We start from the raw sequence: 26,745 nt of genomic DNA, 5'->3' as shown, positions 1-26,745 counted from the left end.
TACTTATACTGAAATCTTTTAACCAAGTTTTATTGAAACAACACATTCAAAATTATTTTGTTTGGATAAGAAACATTATTGTAAATAAGAACACCGCACTTGTATGTCAAGTAAAAATTGAACATTATAAATGTAAGTAATATGGCAGAAAAAAAATACCATAATTAAGTAAAAATTTGAAAATTGTGCAAGATAGCATTTTATGGACATAAGAGATAAATATTGCAAGATGGCACCTGATGGCCATAAGACGTAACTATTTTTTGTCCATATAAATAAAAATAGTGTTCATTTATGAGATCTAGTCTTAGACATGGAGCTGCACGATTATAACCAAATTAATAATTGGGATTATTTTTTATCAATAGTGAAATCCCGGATATTAATCAGGATTTTTCATTATGTTAGGTAAAAGTGTTGAGTTGGGTTGTGAACGTAATGTCTAATAGGGCTATAGATAAACGTTATCCATACATTTAAAGGCCAATATTTGTCTTTATGTTCATTAATAGTATCAACGTGTCAGCCTTTTCACATTACATGATGCCTTTATTGCCATGTTTATATTTTGATAGAAGTATTTCTTAAAGTTATGTACATGTACCTAATGTATGTACATGCTGTATCGGGACAGATCCATTAAGAGTTTGAACAGAAATAGGTTGTATAGGAATTACTATACACTGTAAAACATTAACAAGCGCTATGTCACATGAATGTTTTTTAATGTAACTTTGTGAAATGAACAAATCCACATGTTGTGGATTTGGTGTATACTTTGATAGCAATATAAAACAGTTTGGCTAATGAAGCTAAAGTCTAATAAACAAGCTTTGTTGTTGTCCAACAACAGCATGTGTTTCAATGCAACAGTTCAGCCAACAAAAATAAACACGAGTAATACCTCTCACATCTAATACGCAATCTTCACAGCCTGCATTCAATTCGAAGAGATGACAAAACATTTTAGGTAGTGTTTATGTTATCGGAACACTGAAAACGTTACCAGTTAAATAAAGGACAAGTGATCATCCCAGTAAACAAACGAGAAGATATCATAAACAAGTTGTGGCAACGTTCCCTACACATCAACTGCTGCATGTTTCCCCGCGTCATTAACTCTGTCACAACAGGACGCTGTGTTAAGAAAATGAAAGCAACATCGCTACGATGTACTTTTAGTGTTGGACAAATGCGTCTCCAATATTGTCGACACCTGTAGTAATCAAATAGCAGCGGTGCACTCTTGATCGCACGGCGAGACTCCACAGAAATGAAGCAAGGAGAAAGGAAGTTAAACGAAGTGCTCAGCTCCATTCAGTCCGAGAGGAACTCTACGGAGCAAAGTCTGTGTAGTTGCTCTCCGACATGTTTTAAGCCAAACTGCGTTAGTTCGCATGCGCCGGCACCGCTGTGACTCCGTTTCTAGAAGTAAGCGGTGTTGCCTAAAATGCATTTATAAATTAAATTTTTTCCGTAATAAAAAATGTAAACGGTATTACTAACCGTCTAAAATTTTACCTTCGTTTATCATTATACCGTTAACTGTTACATTCCTACTTTATATAAATACATACTGTAGTTCTGTCCAGATTTGTGTTTGTCACTGACAATGTGTTTGTATGCATGTGTGTGTGTGTTCATTGTGTCAGTGTCGGGGCACTAAAGCAGAAACCTTGTCTAGGGTTTTATCTGGCAGGCGGTCTAATGAAACTGAGCGTACAAAAAGAAGATGGCATCTATGGAATTTTCTTACTTTTCAGAAATCCACTTTTTTGTTTGAGCACAACTTTTTACCTCTGAATTGGGGATGATTTTTTACTAATGCTCATTCATCAATTCATAATTTCATCTTTCAGGTAAAAATGAGAGGCCATCGTACCCTGCATTTACAAATCAGGTATTTTTCCACTTGATATTTGAACAACCTGGGTCACAGTTCCACCAAGTGGTGCATTTCAGTTGAACTCGCCATAGGAAAGTTTACTGTATAGTTGTGATGGTAATGTGACATCTTAACCGCATGGGGCAACAATGTGTGCTGACATCCCTTAGAAAGAAAAGCAAAGACTTGGTCAAATAGAGTTGATGTATAACACTGTACATAGTGCTGTGCGATATAGACAACAATACATCTCCATAAAGGTTATCTTATATCCTAATAAGGTATATTACAAAGTAATATTTGTGTCTTAAAATTCTACAGTGTATTTGGAAAGCATTCACAGTGCTTCACTTTTTCCACATCTTGTCTACAATATTAACAATATTACAGCCTTATTCCAAAATTGTTTGTCCTCAAAATTCTACCCCTGTATTAATAATGTGAAAAGTTTAATTTTTTAAATTTTTGCAAATTTATTAAAACTTTAAAAATCACATGACACGAGTATTCACAGCTTTTGCGCAATACTTTGTTGATGCACATTTGGCAGCAATTAGTCTTTTTGAATACGACGCTGCAAGCTTGGCACACCTATCTTTGGGCAGTTTTGCCCATTTCTCTTTTCAGCACCTCTCAAGCGCCATCAGATTGGATGGGAAGTGTTGGTTTTCATTCAGGATGAAGCCATCTTTTTAAAACCCATGTAAACCGTTCAATTAGATCACGTTTGACTTTTTAAAGATCGAAATAAAAGTATCTAGATTAATGGATTAGAAACCATTTCCCTCTTGATTACTATATAACCATATCCTATCATATGTGCCAGACTCCATCGGGGATCATGGCACTGTTCTTAACAATAAAGTCACAAGCGTAGAAGACAAAGTCAGAGGGACTGTTACAAGAAGAAAAATAGAGATGAAATAAGTCAACAATTTTAAATATATGATAAAATATAAATTAATAAGAGGCAGAATGTTCTCAAAGAAGTCAGATTTGATTCGTGACATGACATGAATATATTTCAAATGAGCGAGAAACGTCTACAAGTAACATTGTTAATCATACTTTATTTAGTGACTTATGGATAGAATGTCTAACTCCATATATAACAATTTTACCACTTTGTTGATTTATAATCCAACAATTATTAATAATGCACTGTGTAGTGGAAAGTTTATATTTAAATAGTCAAACCAATCCCTCACTATGGCATTTTTCTCTGTCTCCGATCACCATAACCACAAGAACCGAAGCAGATGTCATTGAAACACAAATTAAAACATTACAACATTGTTATTTGTTAGATCCAAGAGCTTCTGCTAGTGACAGCTACAAGCCCTGGCCTATGCTATTATTAGCATGTAGTATTTTCTTGCCCTACCCACAATCCCCACATATCTAAACAACCTGAAATGGCAACACTTGTCCCCTATTGTACAGGAGACACAAAGCATTTGGCTAATGGTCAGTTTAGAGAGAGAGTATGTGAACATATGGTAGAAATAAACAATTTATTTGAAAAATCTGACTAAATAAATGCCTATAAACATACTGACTGTTAAAGATGTGTTAAACCGTGTGTACGAAACACAACTGGCCTGCTCAATGCATACAGGGCTTTACATGATCGCATTTCAGAAAAGCAGTCTTAAAAGAATCTGTTTCTGTTGCATTCTTATTTATTTAGTTCAACCTGGTCTTTTCTTTTTTTTTTTTCAGCCTGGTTTTCTTCCCAGTGACATTGCAATGCCTAGTCCGGATGCAATGTCTCCTTCTGGCCTCAAGTCAGGCTCCCAGTTTTATCCGTCCTACCCAAACAATCCCCGAAGGAGGCCACCTGAAGGAGGTTTGGGTAAGATAACAAACATAGGAGCATTTAATGGTCCCATATGTAACTGTTTTTCAACCATTTTAAATCGTTGTCAGAGCTCTCACAATTGTATACTGGAGGTGTGTTTTCCAAAATGTATCTTTAATGCTGGAATTTAGACGGAAGTGGTTTTTGCAAACTCAACTGGGAACACCGTTTTGTATTTGTAGTTTAATGTTAATGAGATGGTTCCAAGATGTGCTATTGTGCGCTTTTACATACTGTATATATACGTTTCTCTACACTTATCCAACGTAATAGAGGCCATTTATCAGATAAAATGTAATATTGTGTGGAATGCCAACAGTGCTAATTAGAGATCCACCTATGTTTTTTTTAGTTAGATTAGTAGTAGTCACCGATATGTGGAGCCGATATTCATTTGTAATAACATTTACCTAAAATGAATAGTATACGTCAGTGAACCGCTAGACAAGGCTTTAAGTCTAGGTTTTTTTAACATTATTTTTTAGGAAATGGCGGACCAGTAGCAGCATGTTTTGTGCGGCGCTAATGTTGTGGTTAATTTAGCAGCAAAAAACATCAGAGGATAACACAAACACCTTTATTACGTGTCAGCATCAATATTTGCATTTCAAAATGTAGGAAATCTCCTGAAAATTGGTAAAAATACGGGATTTTTCAAATCTCTTTTGAACATGTATACAGTTTCAATATGATACATCACATATTTTACACATTTGTATCTCTCTTTACAACAGGCCCGAAAAGGAATAGGAAGAAGCCAAGCTTATTTAATTCTATCCTTTTTCCACTTCATAGCAACTACTAACGCATATGTTCACTTCCTGTTGTCGATTTGTAACACAATCTACATCATTTAATTTCTAAATGGTATGATTTCAATATTTGCAAATCATATATTTCATATAAAACATTTAAATTAAAACTAATTCTGGGATCTTTCATTTACATGAGACATTTTTAAAGCTGGTTGAAAATGTCTTCCTCAATGTTACAGAAATGAGCTGCTGCCTGCTTATTTGTTTTTGTAATATATAATTTTCCTATTTGTAAATTTGCACAAAGTGTGGATTTTTGGCAGAGATATATTTTCTGTCATTATGTCCATCCATCTCTGTCGTGCTATTCGATTAAATCCTGAAACATAAAAACTCGCCGCGCTCCTTTATTGAGCCCATGCACGCTGTGAGTGTTGCGGACGGAGGCTTGTCGTGCGATCGCTTTTGTAGCGAGAACAAAACAGGAGGAAGACTACAGGAAGGAAGGACAAAACGGGAATTTCCTGATAAAAAATGGAAGTTCTGACAAGTTCATGTAAGCACTCTAACGAGGGAAAAGGAGAAAAATGGGGTTGGCCATCCGAGCATCGCAGCGCAACTTAGCAGAAAGGAAATCTGGTTATTTCTACTAACTTACTCTCTACTTATCACTATTTTTCATTATTTTAATACTAAATGCTGGTATATATGTGTATAAATTGAATATGTTTATGTATTTCAGTTGTAGTTGTGGGGGAAAAAAAAAAACTATTACTGATAAGAGGGCCAATATTGATGTTAAAATGCCGAATGATGGCACCGATAATCTGTCGATCCCTAGTGCTGATATTGAACTCACATGGGAGGTAGCCAATTTAGCTGAGGAAAGATAAAATTACCAAACTCAAAGGTCCCACAGTAGGCAGAGCTTTGGCCCTTATTTGAAGATTATAGCGAAGATGGTGGGCTCATCTACCTAGGTGCGGGTCAGTGCTGGTGTCATGTCCATAAGGATGGAGGATTTTCTAGCAGGTTGATTGAACACTAAATTGGCCCTTGTGTTTGAATGTGTGTGTGAATGGTTGTCTGTGTTGGCCCTGTGATGAGGTGGCGACTAGAGATGTCCGATAATATCGGACTGCCGATATTATCGGCAGATAAATGCTTTAAAATGTAATATCGGAAATTATCGGTATCGGTTTAAAAAAGTAAAATTTATGACTTTTTAAAACGCCGCTGTACGGAGTGGTACACGGACGTAGGGAGAAGAACAGAGCGCCATAAACCTTAAAGGCACTGCCTTTGCGTGCCGGCCCAATCACATAATATCTACGGCTTTTCACACACACAAGTGAATGCAAGGCATACTTGGTCAACAGCCATACAGGTCGTACTGAGGGTGACCGTATAAACAACTTTAACACTGTTAGAACTATGCGCCATACTGTGAACTCACACCAAACAAGAATGACAAACACATTTTGGGAAAACATCCGCACCGTAACACAACATAAACACAACAGAACAAATACCCAGAACCCCTTGCAGCACTAACTCTTCCAGGACGCTACAATATACACCCCCCGCTACCTCCTACACCTGCACCGCATCATGCATCATTTTACTTTCTTTAAGAGTCACACGCATAAAGGCTGGTGTCACACACTGCAATGTTGCATTGTTACCATTTTTGCAGGCCCCAGAAGATTAATGTTGCATCTGCGTTAATGTTTTTGCTTGCACTTTGCCTCACTTTTTACCTTTTCATTGTTTTCTCTCCCTCTCTGCCTGCATGTATGTAGACTCCCAGCCAAAGAAGATCCGGAAACCCCCTGGCCTTCCTTCTTCGGTAAGACTTTTTTTTACTGCTGTCCCTCTTTCTCACTCTATAAACACACAAACACACACACACACACACACACACACACACACGTTGCTTTCTCCACTACACTTGGGCAGTTCTGTGACAGACCCTCAGTGAGCGGACATCAACATATATCAAGCTCAACTTCTACATTCACAATCAAAACACTATTCTCAACCCCTTCAAAACTGTGTGGCTCTGCAGAAAAGTGCCTTATTTCTGTGTTGATTTAATTGTAACATTCCCTAGTTCTGTGTGTAGTCCTGTTGTGTCGTGGCCGTACAAAGGGTCACTGTACCAGGTCTTTGTCAGCATGCCCAGAATTTCCAGCAGCTGATGGCGCTTGTGTGCGATGGGGAGCACACATAGTTGGAAATGCAAGTCATGTGTAGATTTTTGACTTATATTCTCAGCCTATCGGCAGTTGCCCACATCACTCCCCCTTTTTATGGAGTGTTGACTTTTTAGTTTTGTGTGGTAATTACCATGCGGTCTCACTGCACTGTTTAAGCTACTGTAGTTCATTTTCAACACCACGGGATCTCAAGTTTTTAATTGTCATCACATGTTTCATTGTGCTCAACCAGGCAAATGCTTCTCTCTTTGTTCGTAGTGCAGCTTCTGTGCCTTGCTGCTTTCACATAATGCATACAAGTACACCTGAACAATGTCATACTGAAAGTTGTTGGTTATCTTATTTAGTACGGTAATAAACACCTCCCACTATGACGATAACCTACAGTTGCGTGTCTTTAAAGTGAAAACGTAAACATCCAGTGGAACACAATAATGTTTCAACTTTTACTTTCTGACAAGCAGTGTCCTCCACAGTGGACATGTTTATATTAGTCTAAAATATTTTTTTTCTCATAACTAACAATTTTACTTTTAATAATGTAAATACCTCACAAACTGATGTTTGGCTTTGCTGGCTTCAAATATATTTTCTAAATGACTGTTTATGAGGTGGCGACTTGTCCAGTGTGTACGCTGCCTTCCGCTCGAGTGCAGCTGATACAGGCTCCTGCCCCGCGCGACATCTAGAAAAGCAAGCAGTGGAAAAAAGGATGGATGGACTGAGAATGTATCAAGTAGTTTTCAGTTTCAATCCAATCCACTTTATTTATATAGCACATTTAAACAACAAGAATGTTTCCAAAGTGCTGCACAGCCATGTTAAAAACAATATTATGCTCCACCAGTCACTGAATAAAAACAAAAAATAAATAAATATAAAAACAATATAAAAATAGAATATGATTAAAAACTATTTTAAAGGGTAAAACCAATTAAAACAGTAAATAGAAATCAAAATTGTATTAAAAAAACCACAGAGGACAACAGAGGAATGAAGACCACACAACTCACGTAGTGTTAAAAGAAGTGTTGAACATTTTTTTGAGTGATTATCTCCGTGCGCTGCTCCGTCACACATGTCGCCTTGACGAAGGTAGCGCTTTGGTACGCAGAAAGGGGTAATGTTTTCACCCGGGTTTGTTTGTCTTTTTGTTCGCAACATAACTCAAATAGTTTGTAACTTTGACTCACTTTTACCTCACTCTCTCAGCTTCTGTCTGTTCCAAAGTTTCACTCTTCCTTTGTGCTGGCTTCTAGAAGCAGTAGTTCATCCTCAGTATATTCAGATTCAAAAAGATAATGTTGTGAACCCTCATTTGTCCAAAAATAGGCTTCTTGGTTTGTGACCGAATCTGCAATGATTAGAACACACACAGGTCTTTGTTTTTCCGAAAGTAGGACACACAGTTGTTGCTAGAAGTCAGAAGTGCGCTGCTACAGAAACAGAAATCAATGCGCTGAAAAAATCAAATTAAAATGATCAAAATATGGTATTTATTGTACATATTACATATTGTTATGAACGTGTCTGTTAGTACATTACATATAGACTTGCAGTGTTTATACTAAACGTTAATGGAGGGTTCTGAAGTTGTTTTAGAGGGCTTTGAAGGCTGCAACGGTGAATCCTAGAGGTGGCAATCTTGGGGCACCTCACGTTTCGATTAGGATTACGATTCTAGAGCTACGATTTGAGTAAAAATAATTATTAAGGCACCTTTTAATTTATGTATATTGATGCAGTTTTACATTTATTTTTGTTTCACTAAATAAGCATTTATCACTTGCAACTTTAAAAAAAAAAAAAAATTATTTGGAATAAGAAACAGTTAAATGAATTCCCACATTTATTAAAGCAATGAAAATGTGTGCAAAACTGGACTAAAAGTGCCCGTTAATAAAGGAACTGTGGTCGGATCTCTCTGTGAGGTGGCTCGTTGCAGTCAGCCAAATTATAGAACTCTCTGCATTACTTAATTTACAATAAATAAATCGATTGATTGACGTTTACTGATTGATTCTATAATCGTCCGTGTCCGAATTGCGATTCTTCTAAAAATTTGCCCCACCTCTAATGACTCCTATTAGCCGCATCTTCCAAGCATTTTTTATCATTTTTAAAATCTTCCCCAAAACATGTGTGTTGTTGTCTCTCATGATTGTATATGATAGGCAAAATTCCCCCAAAAAAGTGCAGTTCCCCTTTAAAAGTTTTTTTATTAAAATTTTTGCTTGGAATCGTGGATGTTCCTATACTATTCTTTGCACTTAAAAATACACATTTGTCTTAAATATGTTTAGAACTTTTGAGCATTATGTGTTTACTTATAGTGTTTATCCTAAACATTCCTGCCACTTCATTTTACACACTGGCATGTTTGTCTATTTTATTTATTTTTATTTTTGATATATACCACAATAATATAGTACGTTTTCACATACACCACAATAATATCGTACTGTGGCCTTAATACCGTGATAATAATAGATTTTGATACCGTTACATTCCTAAAAACTAGTATTTTAAAAGGAGACAGAAGCCCTATCTCAATGTTCACCCTCACTCAGTATCACTAGCCCTCACTCACTATCACTAGCCCTCACTCACTATTACTAGCCCTCACCCACTACCACTACACCCTGGAAAGAAAGCAACAAAGGGTGGAGCTTTGTAATCTTTCCTCGGAATTGGGACACCGCTTGCTACGTCACTGCATTGTGTATACGTAAAGGCATGTAAGCAACTACGTCATACGTAGTCATACATATGTGCCACTTAAGGTTTTCTTGATATGTTGGTACATGTACCAAAATGTATATTGATACTTTTCAAAAGCAAGGGGACCACAGAAAATTTCCTCACTGGCTTTATTTTAACAGAAAATTGAACTATACATTAAACATACATTTCTTGTTGCATTCAAAGAACAATTTTAGAAGATTAAAATAAATATTAAAATACATTAAATACACTAGGCTTTTATTCTTGCATTCAAAGAACAATTTTACATATTTCATATAGCCTGCTATGATTTAGAATAGATTAGAAAGCTTGAGTGACATTGTATTAAATGCTTCATGATTTATGGTTGCCAATTTTGATTTGTGCCATAAGAATATACAATAATTAGTAAATACTAAAGTTAATATTATGGCTAAAAGTACACAGATAAGACATGTAGCCGGTAAAGCATACATTGTTAAAGATAAAACAAATATAATAGTGGGAATTTGGTATGAAATTCAGTCAATTCACTTGCATTAGTTTACCTTACGTGGGCGGGTTTGACTCCACTGATAATTGGCAACAAGCCAACCAGCTGTGTAGTTAATTGCATTACCTGTCATACTTGAAATTCCTTTTGCAGATCTGAATGCTTATGTAAATATTTACCTAAATTGGAAGAAAAGGTGGTCTGTCTTGCCACCTTTTGTGAGGTATGTTTTAAAGCAGCGCTTGCAGCGTGGTGCTTCTGTGTTTAAAGCGTCACTTTTATCGTTAGTTTTGAAGCCAAAATACTTCCATATTGTGCTTCACGTACCCTCTTTTTTTAACCAGCAGAATTGCTGTTTTTCTCATTTTTCCTCTCTATGATGGTTCTGCTTGTATGCACTCTGTTTGCGTGTTGACATGTGTCTCGGCTCAACAACCGCCACACGGCAATTTACCATACAAAAGTAGTCCCAACAACAACAAACCCCGCAGCAATGGAGTTAACGGTTTAGATTTTTTTTTTAATCATTAATCATGCTTTGCTTGATGAATAAACAAAATAGTACACGGAGAAGAAGCCGCCATCGACAACTGTTTCTTGTGAATTTGTTTTAAGTTATGTAAACCAGTGTTTTTCAACCACTGTGCCGCGGCACACTGGTGTGCCGTGAGATACAGTCGGGCGTGCCGTGGGAGATTATCACCTATTTGGGTTAAAAAATATTTTTTGCAAACTTATAATTATAGTCTGCAAATTATGTGTTGTTGAGTGTCGGTGCTGTCTAGAGCTCGGCAGAGTAACCGTGTAATACTCTTCCATATCATTAGGTGGCAGCCGGTAGCTAATTGCTTTGTAGATGTCGGAAACAGCGGGAGGCAGCGTTCAGGTAAAAAGGTGTCTAAAGCTTAAACCAAAAATAAACAAAAGGTGGGTGCCACTAAGAAAAAGCATTGAAGCTTAGGGAAGGCTATGCAGAACAAAACTAAAACTGAACTGGCTACAAAGTAAACAAAAACAGAATGCTGGACGACAGGAAAGACTTACTGTGGAGCAAAGACGGCGTCCACAATGTACATCCGAACATGACATGACAATCAACAATGTCCCCACGAAGAAGGATAAAAACAACTGAAATATTCTTGATGGCTAAAACAAAGTAGATGCGGGAAATATCGCTCAAAGGAAGACATGAAACTGCTACAGGAAAATACCAAAAAAAAGAGAAAAAGCCACCAAAATAGGAGCGCAAGACAAGAACTAAAACACTACACACAGGAAAACAGCAAAAAACTCAAAATAAGTCACGGCGTGATGTGACAGGTTGTGACAGTACATCTACTTTGAGACAAGAGCTATATTGATGCATGGTTGGTTATGGTTTAAAGTCATATCCAACAATTGCGACAACAACTTTTTACTGTCAACTGAGTTTCGTTTATTTAATGATTTTTGCTGGTGGTGTGCCTCCGGATTTTTTCAACGCAAAAAATTTGCCTTGGCTCAAAAAAGGTTGAAAAACACTGATGTAAACGTCTAGTCAGTATTTTAGTCTAACGTTAGTGTGCCTAGCTGGCTAACGTTCTAAACTAATATACTGTATAACTTGCATAGAAATTGGGGAATAGTTTATGGCCCTCCCTGGGCGGTTCAGCATCTGAAAACCCTCACTCTGAAGGGCAAGATTCATACCCCCTACCCCTCGTTATGCCCGCTACCTCTATATGCAAAGAGTAACTGGGACACCATTACCCCAACGGGAACGTGCACAATTCAAGGATTGGGCTAAAAAGTAGGGCGAGGGGGGTGTATTGGGACTGGCCCAAACAATGCCACAACTTACAGAATACATGGCATGAACACATACTGCATTTTACTCTTAGCAAAGTAAACATTTTTATAAAGATTTAGAACAAATATAAGTTGCACTTTGTTTAGAATATATTTCAAAAACTGAATTAGGAGCTTATGCTTTTGTAAACAAAAATGTAGCATTGCGCAATCCATGCAAATAAATAATCTCTAACATTGAGATCAATAAAGTGCAAACTTTCATCTTCTGTCTTAAATAGAGTAGGTTTGTAAAAAATATATATATATCTAACATTGTATGCAGATGAATAGTTAACTATAACATTGAGAGTAAACGAATGAACACAGGATTTTCCAAAGTATTAGCACCAAAACTTTAGCTTTGGTAGTCATTTGCCATCGTGCTCCTTTCTAATCATAAATGTTTTTTTGTAAATGATTTTATCATAGTTAGCTGCACTTTAGCGGGAGTTTGTTTGTTTGTTTGTTGTCCTGTTTGCCTCATAAATACTTGCATTTCCCCCACTTGGCTTGATGCCTGTTTTTCAGATGCTGGAATAAGTTTGTTATACTGCTGGCTTTAACAATCTTTGCAGCGTGCTGTTTACCTGTTCCATTTCTGTTGCCGCGACTCCAAGGCACTGCCGACACTTTTCTTTTCTTTGGAACAAACTTCTCGCTCTGGTAACAATAGCTATCTGATGCTGTGTGTGTGAATCGCTGCAAAGGAAATGATGGGGGATGACGGAAGTTACAGAAGCTCTCGAAGGCAAAAAGTATTGTCTAGTATTGCGCTAGTGTTGTCCCGATACCAATATTTTGGTACCGGTACCAAAAATGTTTAGATACCTTTCGGTACTTTTCTAAATAAAGGGGACCACAAAAAATCGCATTATTGTCTTTATTTTAACAAAAAATCTTATGTTACATTAAACATATGTTTCTTATTGCAAGTTTGTCCTTAAATAAAATAGTGAACATATAAGGCAACTTGTCTTTTATTAAGTAAACAAACAAAGGCTCCTATATTAGTTCGTTGACATATGCAGTAACATATTGTCATTTTCCATTCTATTATTTTGTCAAAATTATTAAGGACAAGTGGTAGAAAATGAATTATTAATCTACTTCATTTACTGTTAATATCAATCAATCAATCAATGTTTATTTATATAGCCCTAAATCACAAGTGTCTCAAAGGGCTGTACAAGCCACAACGACATCCTCGGTACAGAGCCCACATACGGGCAAGGAAAAACTCACCCCAGTGGGACGTCGGTGAATGACTATGAGAAACCTTGGAGAGGACCGCATATGTGGGTAACCCCCCCCCTCTAGGGGAGACCGAAAGCAACGGATGTCGAGTGGGTCTGACATAACATTGTGAAAGTCCAGTCCACAGTGGATCCAACACATCAGCGGGAGTCCAGTCCACAGCGGGGCCAACAGGAAACCATCCCGAGCGGAGACGGGTCAGCAGCGCAGAGATGTCCCCAACCGATGCACAGGCTAGTGGTCCACCCGGGGTCCCGGCTCTGGACAGCCAGCACTTCATCCATGGCCACCGGACCTATGCAACTCCCCCTCGCAAGGGACAGGGGAGAAGAGGAGAGAAGAAAAGAAACGGCAGATCAACTGGTCTAAAAAAGGGGGGGTCTATTTAAAGGCTAGATTATACAAATGAGTTTTAAGATGGGACTTAAATGCTTCTACTGAGGTAGCATCTCTAACTGTTACCGGGAGGGCATTCCAGAGTACTGGAGCCCGAATAGAAAACGCTCTATAGCCCGCAGACTTTTTTTTGGCTCTGGGAATCACTAATAAGCCGGAGTTCTTTGAACGCAGATTTCTTGTCGGGACATATGGTACAATACAATCGGCGAGATAGGCTGGAGCTAAACCGTGTAATATTTTATACGTAAGTAGTAAAACCTTAAAGTCGCATCTTAAGTGCACAGGAAGCCAGTGCAAGTGAGCCAGTATAGGCGTAATATGATCAAACTTTCTTGTTTTTGTCAAAAGCCTTGCAGCCGCATTTTGTACCAACTGTAATCTTTTAATGCTAGACATAGGGAGGCCCGAAAATAATACGTTACAGTAATCGAGACGAGACGTAACGAACGCATGAATAATGATCTCAGCGTCGCTAGTGGACAAGATGGAACGAATTTTAGCGATATTACGGAGATGAAAGAAGGCCGTTTTAGTAACACTCTTAATGTGTGACTCAAACGAGAGAGTTGGGTCGAAGATAATACCCAGATTCTTTACAGAGTCTCCTTGTTTAATTGTTTGGTTGTCAAATGTTAAGGTGGTATTATTAAATAGATGTTGGTGTCTAGCAGGACCGATAATCAGCATTTCCGTTTTCTTAGCGTTGAGTTGCAAAAAGTTAGCGGACATCCATTGTTTAATTTCATTAAGACACGCCTCCAGCTGACTACAGTCCGGCGTGTTGGTCAGCTTTAGGGGCATGTAGAGTTGAGTGTCATCAGCATAACAGTGAAAGCTAACACCGTACTTGCGTATGATGTCACCCAGCGGCAGCATGTAAATACTAAAGAGTGCAGGGCCAAGAACCGAACCCTGGGGAACTCCGCACGTTACCTTGACATAGTCCGAGGTCACATTGTTATGGGAGACGCACTGCATCCTGTCAGTAAGATAAGAGTTAAACCAAGACAAGGCTAAGTCTGACATACCAATACGTGTTTTGATACGCTCTAATAAAATATTATGATCGACGGTATCGAAAGCGGCGCTAAGATCAAGAAGCAGCAACATAGATGACGCATCAGAATCCATCGTTAGCAATAGATCATTAGTCATTTTTGCGAGGGCTGTCTCCGTAGAGTGATTTGCCCTGAAACCGGATTGAAAAGGTTCACAGAGATTGTTAGTCACTAAGTGTTCATTTAGCTGCTGTGCAACAGTTTTTTCGAGAATTTTGGAAATAAACGGAAGGTGGGAGACCGGTCGGTAGTTTACCATGAGGTCAGGATCGAGGTTAGGTCTTTTGAGCAGAGGATGAATAACCGCTTTTTTGAATGCTAGGGGAACAGTGCCGGAGGAAAGTGATAAGTTTATAATATTTAACACTGATGGACCTAATAATACAAACAGTTCCTTGATAAGTTTCCCAGGAAGTGGGTCAAGTAAACATGTTGTTTGTTTTATCCCACTTACACGCTGTAATAATTCCTCTAATGTTATTTCATCAAAAATAGAGAGACTATTTTGGAGGGCAGTGTCCGTCGTATATACAGTCGTATTTGTGTTAATAGAGCCCAGTTGTAGCTGGGATGCGTTGTCTTTAATCTCCTTTCTAATGAGTTCAATTTTCTTATTAAAGAAATTCATAAAATCATCTGCCGAGTGGGTGGAGCTACTGGGAGGAGTCCCTTGTTGGGTTAGCGATGCTACTGTACTAAACAGAAATTTAGGATCGTTTTTGTTGAGGCGGATGAGATTTGAGTAGTATTTAGCTTTAGCTAAGGTAAGCATGCGTTTATAAGTTATTAAACTATCACTCCATGCTTGATGGAAAACCTCAAGTTTAGTCGCGCGCCATTTGCGTTCCAGTTTTCTACATGATAATTTATGAGCTCTAATTTCTTCTGTAAACCATGGGGTGCGCCTTTTAGGGGCCCTTTTTTGCTTTAGCGGTGCTATACTATCAATAATTTCGCGCAAGGCATCGTCAAAGTTGTTAGTGAGTTTATCAATAGAGCCGACATAATTTGGGAATGGTGCTATTACCGAATTAATATCTGCTTACTTTCTCTTTTAACATGTTCTATCTACACTTCTGTTAAAATGTAATAATAATTTATTCTTCTGTTGTTTGGATGCTTACATTAGTTTTGGATGATACCACAAATTTGGATATCAGTCCGATACCAAGTAGTTACAAGATCATACATTGGTCATATTCAAAGGGGGGGTGGACCGGTACTTTTCAGAGGCGGTATAGTACCGAATATGATTCATTAGTATCGAGGTACTATACTAATACCGGTATACCGTACAACCCTAACCGGCGCAAAATTATTTTAAATAGTCTGCAACAAAAAATGTTATTTTATCGATACAATTGATTTGTCAGCCAGGTCTACATTGATATTGGTTATTATAATACAGATTGATTTATTGCCGGTTTGGTATATTTGAGAAGAGGACCTTAAACAATAATGATTGCATATTAAATCGCAAAAAATAATCACAATAACATTATTTTTCAAAATCATTTAGCCCCAATGATGATTGCTGTGTCAAATACTGTACCCTATTTACTTGTTCTAAGATAACACGAGAATTTGCGTATGTGTAATAATGTTTTGTCAGTGCTACAAAGATTTTACGGTTGACAAATTCATTAATTGCATAGCCATGTATGCATAATGTGGCGTGAGCTTAAATGTAGTGTGAACAGGTACAGATTTTGTAGTTTTTGCGAAAGGTACAGCCTATCCTATTGATTAAGAGACTGTGGATCAGCTTGACTATAGAAGTCTACATTTGGATCCAAACCTTATTTGCTTTTGGTTTCGTGTTTGCTAAGGTTTTGACCCTCCCAAGTCCTCCACCTGTGGGTGCTGGCGGTTTGAAGTGGCTGCTGAGACCACCGTATGTACACACTTCTCCTGCAAGTGTGAACATGAAGAAACCCCCCTTCTTCTTCACACTGTCTGAACCTCAGTCATTCTCCTACAGTGTGAAGGATGGCCGCATGGCTTCAGTGCAAACGATGAAATGTTTGTATGTGTATGTGAGTGTGAGAATCCCCTCCCCCACCTCTGCCGGCCCCTGCGACTACGCCTCACCACATGATGGTCTGGGTGGGCTTTCCCCCTGTGAGTGACCCAGTTGTGAGGCACAGTGCTTTTGCGAGGCCTCTGAGCCCCCTTGTCTGAGCCCAGATTAATGACTGCCGATGATGATGATCCTGTGGTCCCACACTTCCTCTCTTCCTGTCTCGTGTGGACACCCCTTTGAGTAGATTTTTTTTGTATTTGGATGTAACAAATCGGTGGACAAAGCCATTCATGATTCAAACAAGCTTCCTGATGTTTCCTGTTGATGCATACTGCAAATGCACCTTTTGTCAACCAAGGAAGTTACAGGAACTTCTCTATTCCCTTGTGGACCATAAAAGTAACCACAACAAGCAGCGTGGTCAAATTAAGTACTTTGAGCTTAGTTTTACGTTAAATTGCATCCACTTCCACCGTGGCATAGAGGCTTTTGCGCGCTCATAACCTGAATTGCATTAAAGCCTTATTAGTTGAGGATTTTACCTGAGAAATCCCCTTTTCTTCTTGAGAATAGAATTACGCCGCAGCGCCAGTCATTGTGTTGTTCCGTTCCCATCTAGAGCAACAGGATTCGCGCGACATTGTTCCTCATGAAAGAACAATTCAAAGCCCGTTGTTAAATGAAGCCATCTCCAGTCATGTTTTCCCTCGAATTAACAACGATCATGTTAAATCCCCTCATTTCTTTCACACTCCCCTGGCCATATGAAGCTTTGTTTAAGTCATTTAGATTGCCTTCTCCTGCCCCCTCTTCCTCACTCAACACCCTTATCTATCTACCCATTTCATAAATCATCAAGGTCCTCATTTTTTCCCCCTAAATCGTCCCTCTCGCCCTTTCACCGCAGTCTCTCTTCTCCCCTCTCTCTCTCTTTCTCTCTCCCTCTCTCTCCGACTGCATCCCAGCCCCCATCGCTCACCCGCCCTCCCTCCCTCCACCCCACCTCCCCTGCTTCTTCTCCTCAGCCCAGCTGCCTGTGGAGTTGGATGTGGTCCAGGAACAGGCAGATGGCTCTGTAATTAGAAGTGCATCTCTCCATTCCCTTTCCACTTCTCCCTGTTAAATCAAATTACAGAAAAAAAATCTCATCTCTGGATTCACATTCTTTGCAGCGTAGCCCCATTCTTCTTTTTCCTGTTGTCTGCAATGTGCAACAGAGGCGGACTGAGAGGTAGCGGATGGTCTCAGAAACTGGAGCTTCTCATGTGTACGAAGAATTGGAGAGCTGCATGTAGTTTTGTAAGCCATAAAAAGAAAGTGTATGGAATTGTAGTTGTCATCATGGTTGCCAGTTTCTATTCCCCTCCGGAACTCAACCCTTTAAAGAGAATGGCAGGCATGTGTATGGGTCTGTGCCTTGGCTCACTGTATGCACGGTACAGTGTGTGTGTGTGCGTGTGTTTGTTACTGGGGAGGGGCTGCTGGCCAGCCTTCATGATGTCACTGGGGTCCTGGGGGCAAGAGGAAATGCTCGCTGTGCACAGGGATCTGAGCCTTCGCCATGCCCAGCGTGCCATGGCCGCTGTGCCTCTTCCACAGGCGGGAGGAGCTGGTGCCTTTAGACTCCCTCTCGCCATCATGTGGCCACAGGATGAAACAATTTTTAAACACAAGGGGAATAATATATATATACCTGTGTGTGTATATTGTTCTTGTGCAGACATGAAATAATAAAAAAGCCTGTTACTCAATGTTTGTGTGCTTGTTTAGGTATATGCGTCTACATCCAGTGATGAATATGCCAGGGACAATGGCGGCTATCCTGGCGCTAAGCCTGGCGCTGTATATCCAGGCTCTTTCTACATGCAAGGCAATAGTTTACTTTTGATGAATTTGCATATTTGTGCTGTATGTGTGTATGTATGAAGCTAAACCTTTGTTTGTTTGTGCAGACGACCCCTGGTCATCTTCTGGCTACTCAGCCATGCTGGGTAACTCTCCTCACATTGGACCACCAGGCTCCTTCTCATCACTGAACCCTCAAGACAGAATGGTGGGCTGGTTACACTTGGAGGATCATGCTCATCTTCTAACACTTATCTGTCCTCTTTAACACATGTTTTGCTTCTTGGCCATGTTGCCATGCACTGTCTGTCTTCACAGAACTATCCACTGCACGGCAGCGAAGTCAACGGCTTCCACGCCGCCCCCACCACCTACAACCACACGCCCGCCATTAATGGAGAGGCCATCATGAGTAAGACTTGCCTTAAGATTTATTATTTTTGTTTAAAGCCTCCTTAAGTGAGACTTTCTGTATTAATGTCTCAGCAGGCAACAGGGCCACCACAGCTGGCAGTTCTGGAGACGAAATCGGCAAGGCTCTTGCTTCGGTGAGTTGTTGTTTTACCGCGTCTCACTGTAGTGAAGTGAAGTGAAGTGAATTACATTTATATAGCGCTTTTTCTCAAGTGACTCAAAGCGCTTTACATAGTGAAACCCAATATCTAAGTTACATTCAAACCAGTGTGGGTGGCACTGGGAGCAGGTGGGTAAAGTGTCTTGCCCAAGGACACAACGGCAGTGACTAGGATGGCGGAAGCGGGGATCGAACCTGCAACCCTCAAGTTGCTGGCACGGCCGCTCTACCAACCGAGCTATACCGCCCCACTGTACTTCTCCAGCTTTTTTTAAACAAATATTGTCATTGATTTTTTTCAGATTTATCCATCGGACCACAATAGTAATAACTTCTCTTCAGCTCCGTCAACTCCAGGGTCTCCTCAGGGTATTACAGGTGAAGTAAAGCTGCCTTGTACATTCATATAATTTAAGCCAGCACATACTGTATGAATTGATACTTTAGATTTTTACCTTGTTTTTTACACTAATGGATTTAATCCTTGTAACCTTAAAGGCCTACTGAAATTATTTTTTTTTATTTAAACGGGGATAGCAGATCCATTCTATGTGTCATACTTGATAATTTCATGATATTGCCATATTTTTGCTGAAAGGATTTAGTAGAGAACATTGAGGATAAAGTTCGCAACTTTTGGCCGCTGATTAAAAAAGCCTTGCCTGTACCGGAAGTAGCGTGACGTCACAGGCTGAAGGGCTCCTCACATTTCCCCATTGTTTACAATGCAGCGAGAGCGATTCGAACCGAGAAAGCGACGATTACCCCATTAATTTGAGCCAGGATGAAAGATTCGTGGATGAGGAACGTGAGAGTGAAGGACTAGAGTGCAGTGCAGGACGCATCTTTTTTCGCTCTGACCGTAACTTAGGTACAAGGGCTCATTGGATTCCACACTTTCTCCTTTTTCTATTGTTTGAGTTTGAGTTTATTTCGAACATGCAAGCATACAACATGATACATCACAATTTCCAGTTTCTCTTTTCAACATGTTCGAAAAGGAGTAGGAAGAAGCAGAGCGTATTTAATCCTACCCCTTTTCTTTACATAACAGTTGCAAAACTTTTTGTTCACTTCCTGTTCACAATTTTTTCACAATAAACTCCATAAGTAATCACAATAAAAATAAATAAATAAATAATAGTAAGAATTTAATAATAATAATTGGTGAAATAAGTCATATTTCATATGATGAGATAAGTAAGATTACTTTAAGAATGAATGAATGGATGGATGAAATAAATTGAGAATGTTTGTCATGGTTCTTCTTTGTACTTTGTAAACACTTTAAGTTTGAAGAGTTTCTTGAAGTGTATCATATTAGTACATTGTTTGATTGCTTTGCTTAATCCATTCCATAATTTAATTCCACATACTGATATACTGAAGGTCTTAAGTGTTGTACGTGCAAACAAATGTTTTAAATTACGTTTTTCTCTAAGATTATATTTCTCCTCTTTTTTTGAGAAGAATTGTTGTATATTCTTGGGTAGCAGGTTATAGTTTGCTTTGTGCATAATTTTAGCTGTTTGCAAATTCACTATGTCGTGGAGTTTCAGTATTTTTGATTCAATAAATAAAGGGTTTGTATGTTCTCTATATCCAACATTATGTATTATTCTAACTGATCTTTTTTGTAACACCGTTAATGAATGAAGTGTACTTTTGTAATTATTTCCCCATATTTCTACACAGTAGCTCAGATATGGTAACACTAGTGAGCAGTAGAGAATATGAAGAGATTTTTGGTCTAGAACATGTTTTGCTTTATTCATTATTGACGTGTTTCTTGCAACTTTATGTTGTATATTTTTTACGTGAGATTTCCAGTTCAATTTATCATCAATCATTATACCTATAAATTTGGTTTCATTTACTCTTTCAATTTCTATTCCGTCTATTTGTATTTGTGTTTGACTTTCTCTTCTACTGTTACCAAATAGCATAATTTTAGTTTTACTGAGATTCAACGATAGTCTGTTTTTGTCAAACCATCTTTTTAATTTGTTAATTTCTTCTGTTATTATTTGTATTATCTCCTGTGTGTTCTCTCCTGAACAAAACGCTGTTGTATCATCCGCAAATAATACTAACTTTAAATCTTTTGTAACTTTACAAATGTCATTTATATAGAGATTGAATAATTTAGGTCCTAGTATTGACCCCTGAGGTACACCACAGGATATATTTAGCGTTGTAGACGTGTGTTCGCCTAGCTTCACGTATTGTTTCCTGTTCGTTAGATAACTTCTTATCCAGTTTAAGACTAACCCTCTGATGCCATATTGTTCTAGTTTTTTGATTAAAATATTGTGATTAATTGTGTCAAATGCTTTAGTTAGATCCATAAAAACCGCTGCCGCACATTTTTTACTATCTATTGCATTGGTAATTTCTTCTGTAATTTCAATTAAAGCCATTGAAGTTGAAACATTAGCTCTGTATCCATATTGGTTCTCTTCGAGTATTCTATTTTTATTTATGAAACTTTCTAATCTGTTATTGAACAGTTTTTCAATGATTTTAGAAAATTGTGGAAGTAGAGAAACAGGTCTATAATTTGTAAATTGATGTTTGTCTCCAGTCTTATAAATTGGTGCAACTTTAGCTATTTTCATTTTGTTTGGAAATGTACCTGTTTGAAATGATAGGTTACTAATATGCATTAACGGTCCTGAGATCTCTTCAATAACCTTTTTTATCGTTTCCATATCAATTCCGTTACAATCAGTTGAAGTCTTAGATTTACATTTTTTTGCAATTGTAACTATTTCCTCCTGTGTTACATTACTGAGGAACATGGAGTTGGGATTTCGCTCTATGGTATCATTATAGTCCTCAATTGGAACTGGGTCTGGAATCCTTTCTTCCAATTTTGGTCCAATATTTACAAAATAATTATTGAAGCTTTCAACTACTTCCTTTATGTTGTCATTTTTTTTATTTTCATCTAAGAAGTATTGAGGGTAGTCCCTCTTAGTTCCATTTTTAATAATGCTATTGATGATGCCCCATGTTGCTCTCATATTATTTTTGTTCCTGTCCAATAATTCACTGTAATATTCTTTTCTACGTGATCGTAGTATGTCTGTTAACTTGTTTTTATACTTTTTGTACTTAATTTCTGCCTCTATAGTTCTTTGTGCTATAAATTTTCTATATAGTGTATTCTTCTTACAAGCATTTTTTAATCCTTTTGTCATCCATGGTTGATTATTCTTTCTCTGCTTGTTACTGAGTTGTATCCATGGACAATGTTTGTCATAAAGTATTATGAACTTGTTTAAGAAATGTTCATATGCTTCATCAACCTCTTTTTCATTATACACATTGTCCCAATCTTGCTTTTGTAGCTCAATTTTGAAGGCAGTCATCCTCTTCTCTGTGCATAGTCTTCGAAATGTCCTTTTGTCTTCCATATTCTTCTTGTAGTTTCCATCATATATTGTAAAAACTGGCAGATTATCACTAACGTCGGTTATAAGTAGACCACTTGTAGTGTTATTATCAAAATCATTGGTAAAAATATTATCAATAAGCGTGGCACAGTGTCCTGTGATTCTGCTTGGCTTTGTGATTTTAGGATATAGACTGATGCTGTACATTGTATCAATGAAGTCATCAATAGACTTTTGATTGTTGGGGTTCAATAAGTCAATATTAAAGTCACCACATAAGAACATTATTCTTTGATCATTGTCCATGTAAGTTGCCTTGATCCATTCTTCAAATGTTTCTATACTTGACTTAGGTGATCTATATATACAACTGATGAATATGTTTTTGCTTTTTTCCTGACATATTTCAATGGTTATACATTCTAAGATATTATCTATAGCAAATGACATGTTTTTTACCACTTTGTAGTTCAGGTTCTTCATCACGTACACAGCTACTCCTCCATTTTTGTTGGTTCTGTTGATGTAGTTTAGCTCATATCCCTCCAGATCAAAATCTATTCCTTTTTTATCATCAAACCATGTTTCTGTGACAGCAATCACTTTGAAGGGTTCGTTGATGTGTTCCAAAAAGTTCTTAATGTTGTTGTAATTTGCATACAAGCTTCTACTATTAAAATGAATACTTGACAATTTGTTATCACATTCAATGTTGCTATTATATTGATCATCTGTATAATAAAAACAATTATTACTGATGTGGGAGAAAAAATTTGTATCTGGATCTATATAATTTTCCAAATCCTGGTTTTTGTGATCTTTGTTGCAGAAATTTTTTAGTTCCATATTTTGTTGTTCAACAATCTTTGATGTTGTTTCAATAATCTCTATAAGTGTAGGTGGATGCAATCCTGAATCTAGGTCCTCTTGTTTAGTCGTCCCTTGGAACATAGTAGTGTCGATGCTGAATTTAGGTGCTTGTTTTCTGTCAGAGTCCATTATCATCGTTGTTGTGGTAGCTGTGTAAACTTTAAAAATTGTCCAGGTCCTTGATGTCATAGACAACAATTACTCTTGCTTCTGGACTTCCATTCAGCTTGATGTAGATTTTACAGTTGGCGCTCCAAGTTCCCTGGATTTTTCCCTGCCTTCTCAAGTCGCGTGCTTTCTTGGCGATTCCAGCATTACGTTTTGTGAGATGCTCATTCATGTACACATTTGTTCCCTTCAGCTTCTTTCCCTGTCTCAGCAATGCCATTTTAGATTTTCTGTTTACGAGTTTCACGAGCACGACTGGAGTGGCGCTGTTGTTTCTTCCGTTCAGTGGGATGCATGTTTCGATGGTATTAATGTCAATTTCAATTTCTTTTGATTGCAGAAAGTTGACCACTTGCTGTTCTGCTGAGAACATATCCATTTCATCTGGTTCACCTTCATTATTCACAGCTTTCGCATAGGATCTTGGTTTAATTCGGTGCCCTGTCACAATGATATCATTCATTCGTTTATCCTGATCCATTTCATCTATGATGTTCCTCAGCATGTTGTTGTCTTCTTGAAGGATCTTCATTTGTTTGCTCATTTCAGTGGCTTCTTTATTTCTGGAGTTGTTCTCTTTTTTCATTTCTTTCATTTCTTCTTTCATTTCTTTCATATCCTCTTTCCATCCATCCATCAATTCTTCCCATTTTTCTATCATTTCTTCTTTAAATTCCTGGAGTATTTTTTGTAGTATCCCTTCTTGAATCCCATCATGTCCTGTGCCCAGCTTCAAATCAGTCTTTCCAGTCAATCCTTTAACTTTTGGCATTGCGGCAGTCAATGACGTCAGCGCCTATTATGTCTTAATGGCAGTTACTTCTTTAGCGACTTGCGGTACTTTTAACTTGTTTTTTCAACAATTTCGTACCTTGCGCCGTTCAGAGATCAATTTGAGGTGTCAGCCTGTCAACTTATATCACTCTGCGACGTCGGGATCACTTTAAAACAGCTGTAAACTCGCCGTAGCTTTTGGTTGCTAGGCAACCGCTTTGAACTGCGGGAGGCGCCTTTGGCTTGAGGTTAACGGCTCTTTCACTCGCCTTATTTCAGCGTATCAGTGCCTTTCAACTGACCAAAATCAGATCGAAGATGCCAGTTGACTCTCCTGTGGCTGTGATCGCAAATCAGTGGTCAAAATCTTCAGACTTAACAAAAACCCCGGTAGCAGAAGCGGAGCTTTTTTTCTTTGCGTCCTTTCTCATTGACAGGAAGTGACATACCGCGGATCACGGATTTGTATTTTAAACCACCTCGGATACTATATCCTCTTGAAAATGAGAGTCGAGAACGCGAAATGGACATTCACAGTGACTTTTATCTCCACGACAATACATCGGCGAAGCACTTTAGCTACGGAGCTAACGTGATAGCATCGTGCTTAAATGCAGATAGAAACAAAAGAAATAAACCCCTGACTGGAAGGATAGACAGAAAATCAACAATACTATTAAACAATGGACCTGTAAATACACGGTTAATGCTTGGCGAAGCTTAACAATGCTGTTGCTAACGACGCCATTGAAGCTAACTTAGCAACGGGACCTCACAGAGCTATGATAAAAACATTAGCGCTCCACCTACGCCAGCCGGCCCTCATCTGCTCATCAACACCCGTGCTCACCTGCGTTCCAGCGATCGACGGAAGGACGAAGGACTTCACCCGATCATCCGTGCGGTCGGCGGCTAGCGCGTCTGCTATCCAAGTCAAAGTCCTCTTGGTTGTGTTGCTACAGCCAGCCGCTAATACACCAATCCCACCTACAACTTTCTTCTTTGCAGTCTTCATTGTTCATTAAACAAATTGCAAAAGATTCACCAACACAGATGTCCAGAATACTGTGGAATTTTGAGATGAAAACAGAGCTTTTTTGTATTGGATTCAATGGTGTCTGAATACTTCCGTTTAACTATTGACGTCACGCGCATACGTCATCATACATAGACGTTTTCAACCGGAAGTTTAGCGGGAAATTTAAAATTGCACTTTATAAGTTAGCCCGGCCGTATTGGCATGTGTTGCAATGTTAAGATTTCATCATTGATATATAAACTATCAGACTGCGTGGTCGGTAGTAGTGGGTTTCAGTAGGCCTTTAAATGCATGTTAAATGTTATCACAGAAATGCCCCAGCAACTCCCTCAGGTGCCACATGAACAGTAAACACATTTACCACAATCCTAATATTTTAATCCTAATATTTTTTTTCTGCAGGAGCTCAGTCTCAGTGGCAAAGACCAACCACACCCAGTTTTGAAGGGCAACCTCATTCACTGGTATGCTCCAACATCTAAACAGCAATATTATTGTGCTTGGTTTATTGAATTCTCCATGAAAATAACAATGTTTCTACAGCAGAGTAAAATGGAGGACCGTTTGGAGGAGGCAATCCATGTGCTGCGGAACCACGCTGTTGGCCAAGGCCCCGGCTTAGACGGTGCCCACTCCGACATGCACAGCCTGCTGTCCGCGGTCCACAACGGGGGCCTTGGAGGCCTCTCTCCAGCTTTCCCTAACGCAAGTCTTGCTCTCAGCAACAGACATCCTGCTATGGTGAGCTACCTACCACTGTTTTTCCATTGGAGCTATGTGTTGTATAACACAGAGAAAGGAAAATCCATACTTGCTGTCATAGCTTATCACATACATATTGATTGTGAAAATTATTTCTTTAAGGATGCTGTTGCTATGCTGTGAATCTTTGGGCACCACACAATTTGATTCTTGGAAGTAACTATTCGATTCAGAATCTATTCTTGATTTAAAATTATTCTCGATTCAAAAATCAATACTTTTTTATAACATTGGGTGCCAGTTCTATGATGAACTGCATTTCTCCATGAAATAGATAAACAGCTCTGATAAATTTCTGTGTTACTTAAAAGAGAACTGGTTTTGCTTAATAAAATTATACCCAAACGTTTAATAAAGTTAAATACAAATAAAGCTACAAGAGACGTATCCATCACTTCGCTTTTGTAATGTAAATCTGTACAGCAGATATGGGCATCTACATCAACAATATGATTTGCCTTAGTGGCTGGATAGGACGGATTAAAAATAAAAATCGATTAAGAATCATTACAAATAAGAATCGCGATTAAAAAAAAAAAAAAAAATTGACACCCCTAGTAAATGGACTGGGTGATTTATGTGCATTGCTTAAGAACAACATTGTAGTATTATATGACTTATTTAAATAATTAAAAATAAAGTAAAACATTTTTGTGTGTTTCAAAAGGGTTGTGGAAGAATAAAGTAGAGGATTTCTGGGAACATATATGTTTACCTTGTGCCATCTGGCGGACAGATGTAAAACTGCAAGCATTTTAGACTTCAACTATTTAGACTACTTAGACTTCTGTGTTGATGGCTTCACAACTGTTGG

The 26,745-nt window shown here is 38.3% G+C and overlaps 1 protein-coding gene across 10 annotated transcripts in view; it reads left to right on the top strand.

Annotated features, from left to right (window-relative positions):
- Positions 1 to 26,745, top strand: part of tcf3b (transcription factor 3b) — a 142,602-nt gene that overhangs the window by 98,559 nt on the left and 17,298 nt on the right. For 8 of the 10 annotated variants that reach the window (XM_062038708.1, XM_062038713.1, XM_062038706.1 and 5 more), the window contains 10 exons: positions 1,860 to 1,900; positions 3,608 to 3,740; positions 6,304 to 6,350; positions 18,272 to 18,371; positions 18,454 to 18,554; positions 18,665 to 18,758; positions 18,833 to 18,894; positions 19,223 to 19,298; positions 25,572 to 25,633; positions 25,713 to 25,910. In XM_062038708.1, the coding sequence (XP_061894692.1) occupies positions 1,860 to 1,900; positions 3,608 to 3,740; positions 6,304 to 6,350; positions 18,272 to 18,371; positions 18,454 to 18,554; positions 18,665 to 18,758; positions 18,833 to 18,894; positions 19,223 to 19,298; positions 25,572 to 25,633; positions 25,713 to 25,910 (914 nt within the window). The remainder of the gene's footprint in view (positions 1 to 1,859; positions 1,901 to 3,607; positions 3,741 to 6,303; positions 6,351 to 18,271; positions 18,372 to 18,453; positions 18,555 to 18,664; positions 18,759 to 18,832; positions 18,895 to 19,222; positions 19,299 to 25,571; positions 25,634 to 25,712; positions 25,911 to 26,745) is intronic. The other 2 variants (XM_062038709.1, XM_062038710.1) reach the window with 2 other exon arrangements.

Source organism: Entelurus aequoreus, linkage group LG27, assembly GCF_033978785.1.
Source record: "Entelurus aequoreus isolate RoL-2023_Sb linkage group LG27, RoL_Eaeq_v1.1, whole genome shotgun sequence".
In the NCBI taxonomy this organism is placed as follows: Eukaryota; Metazoa; Chordata; class Actinopteri; order Syngnathiformes; family Syngnathidae; genus Entelurus; species Entelurus aequoreus.
This window is presented reverse-complemented; position numbering and strand designations above follow the sequence as displayed.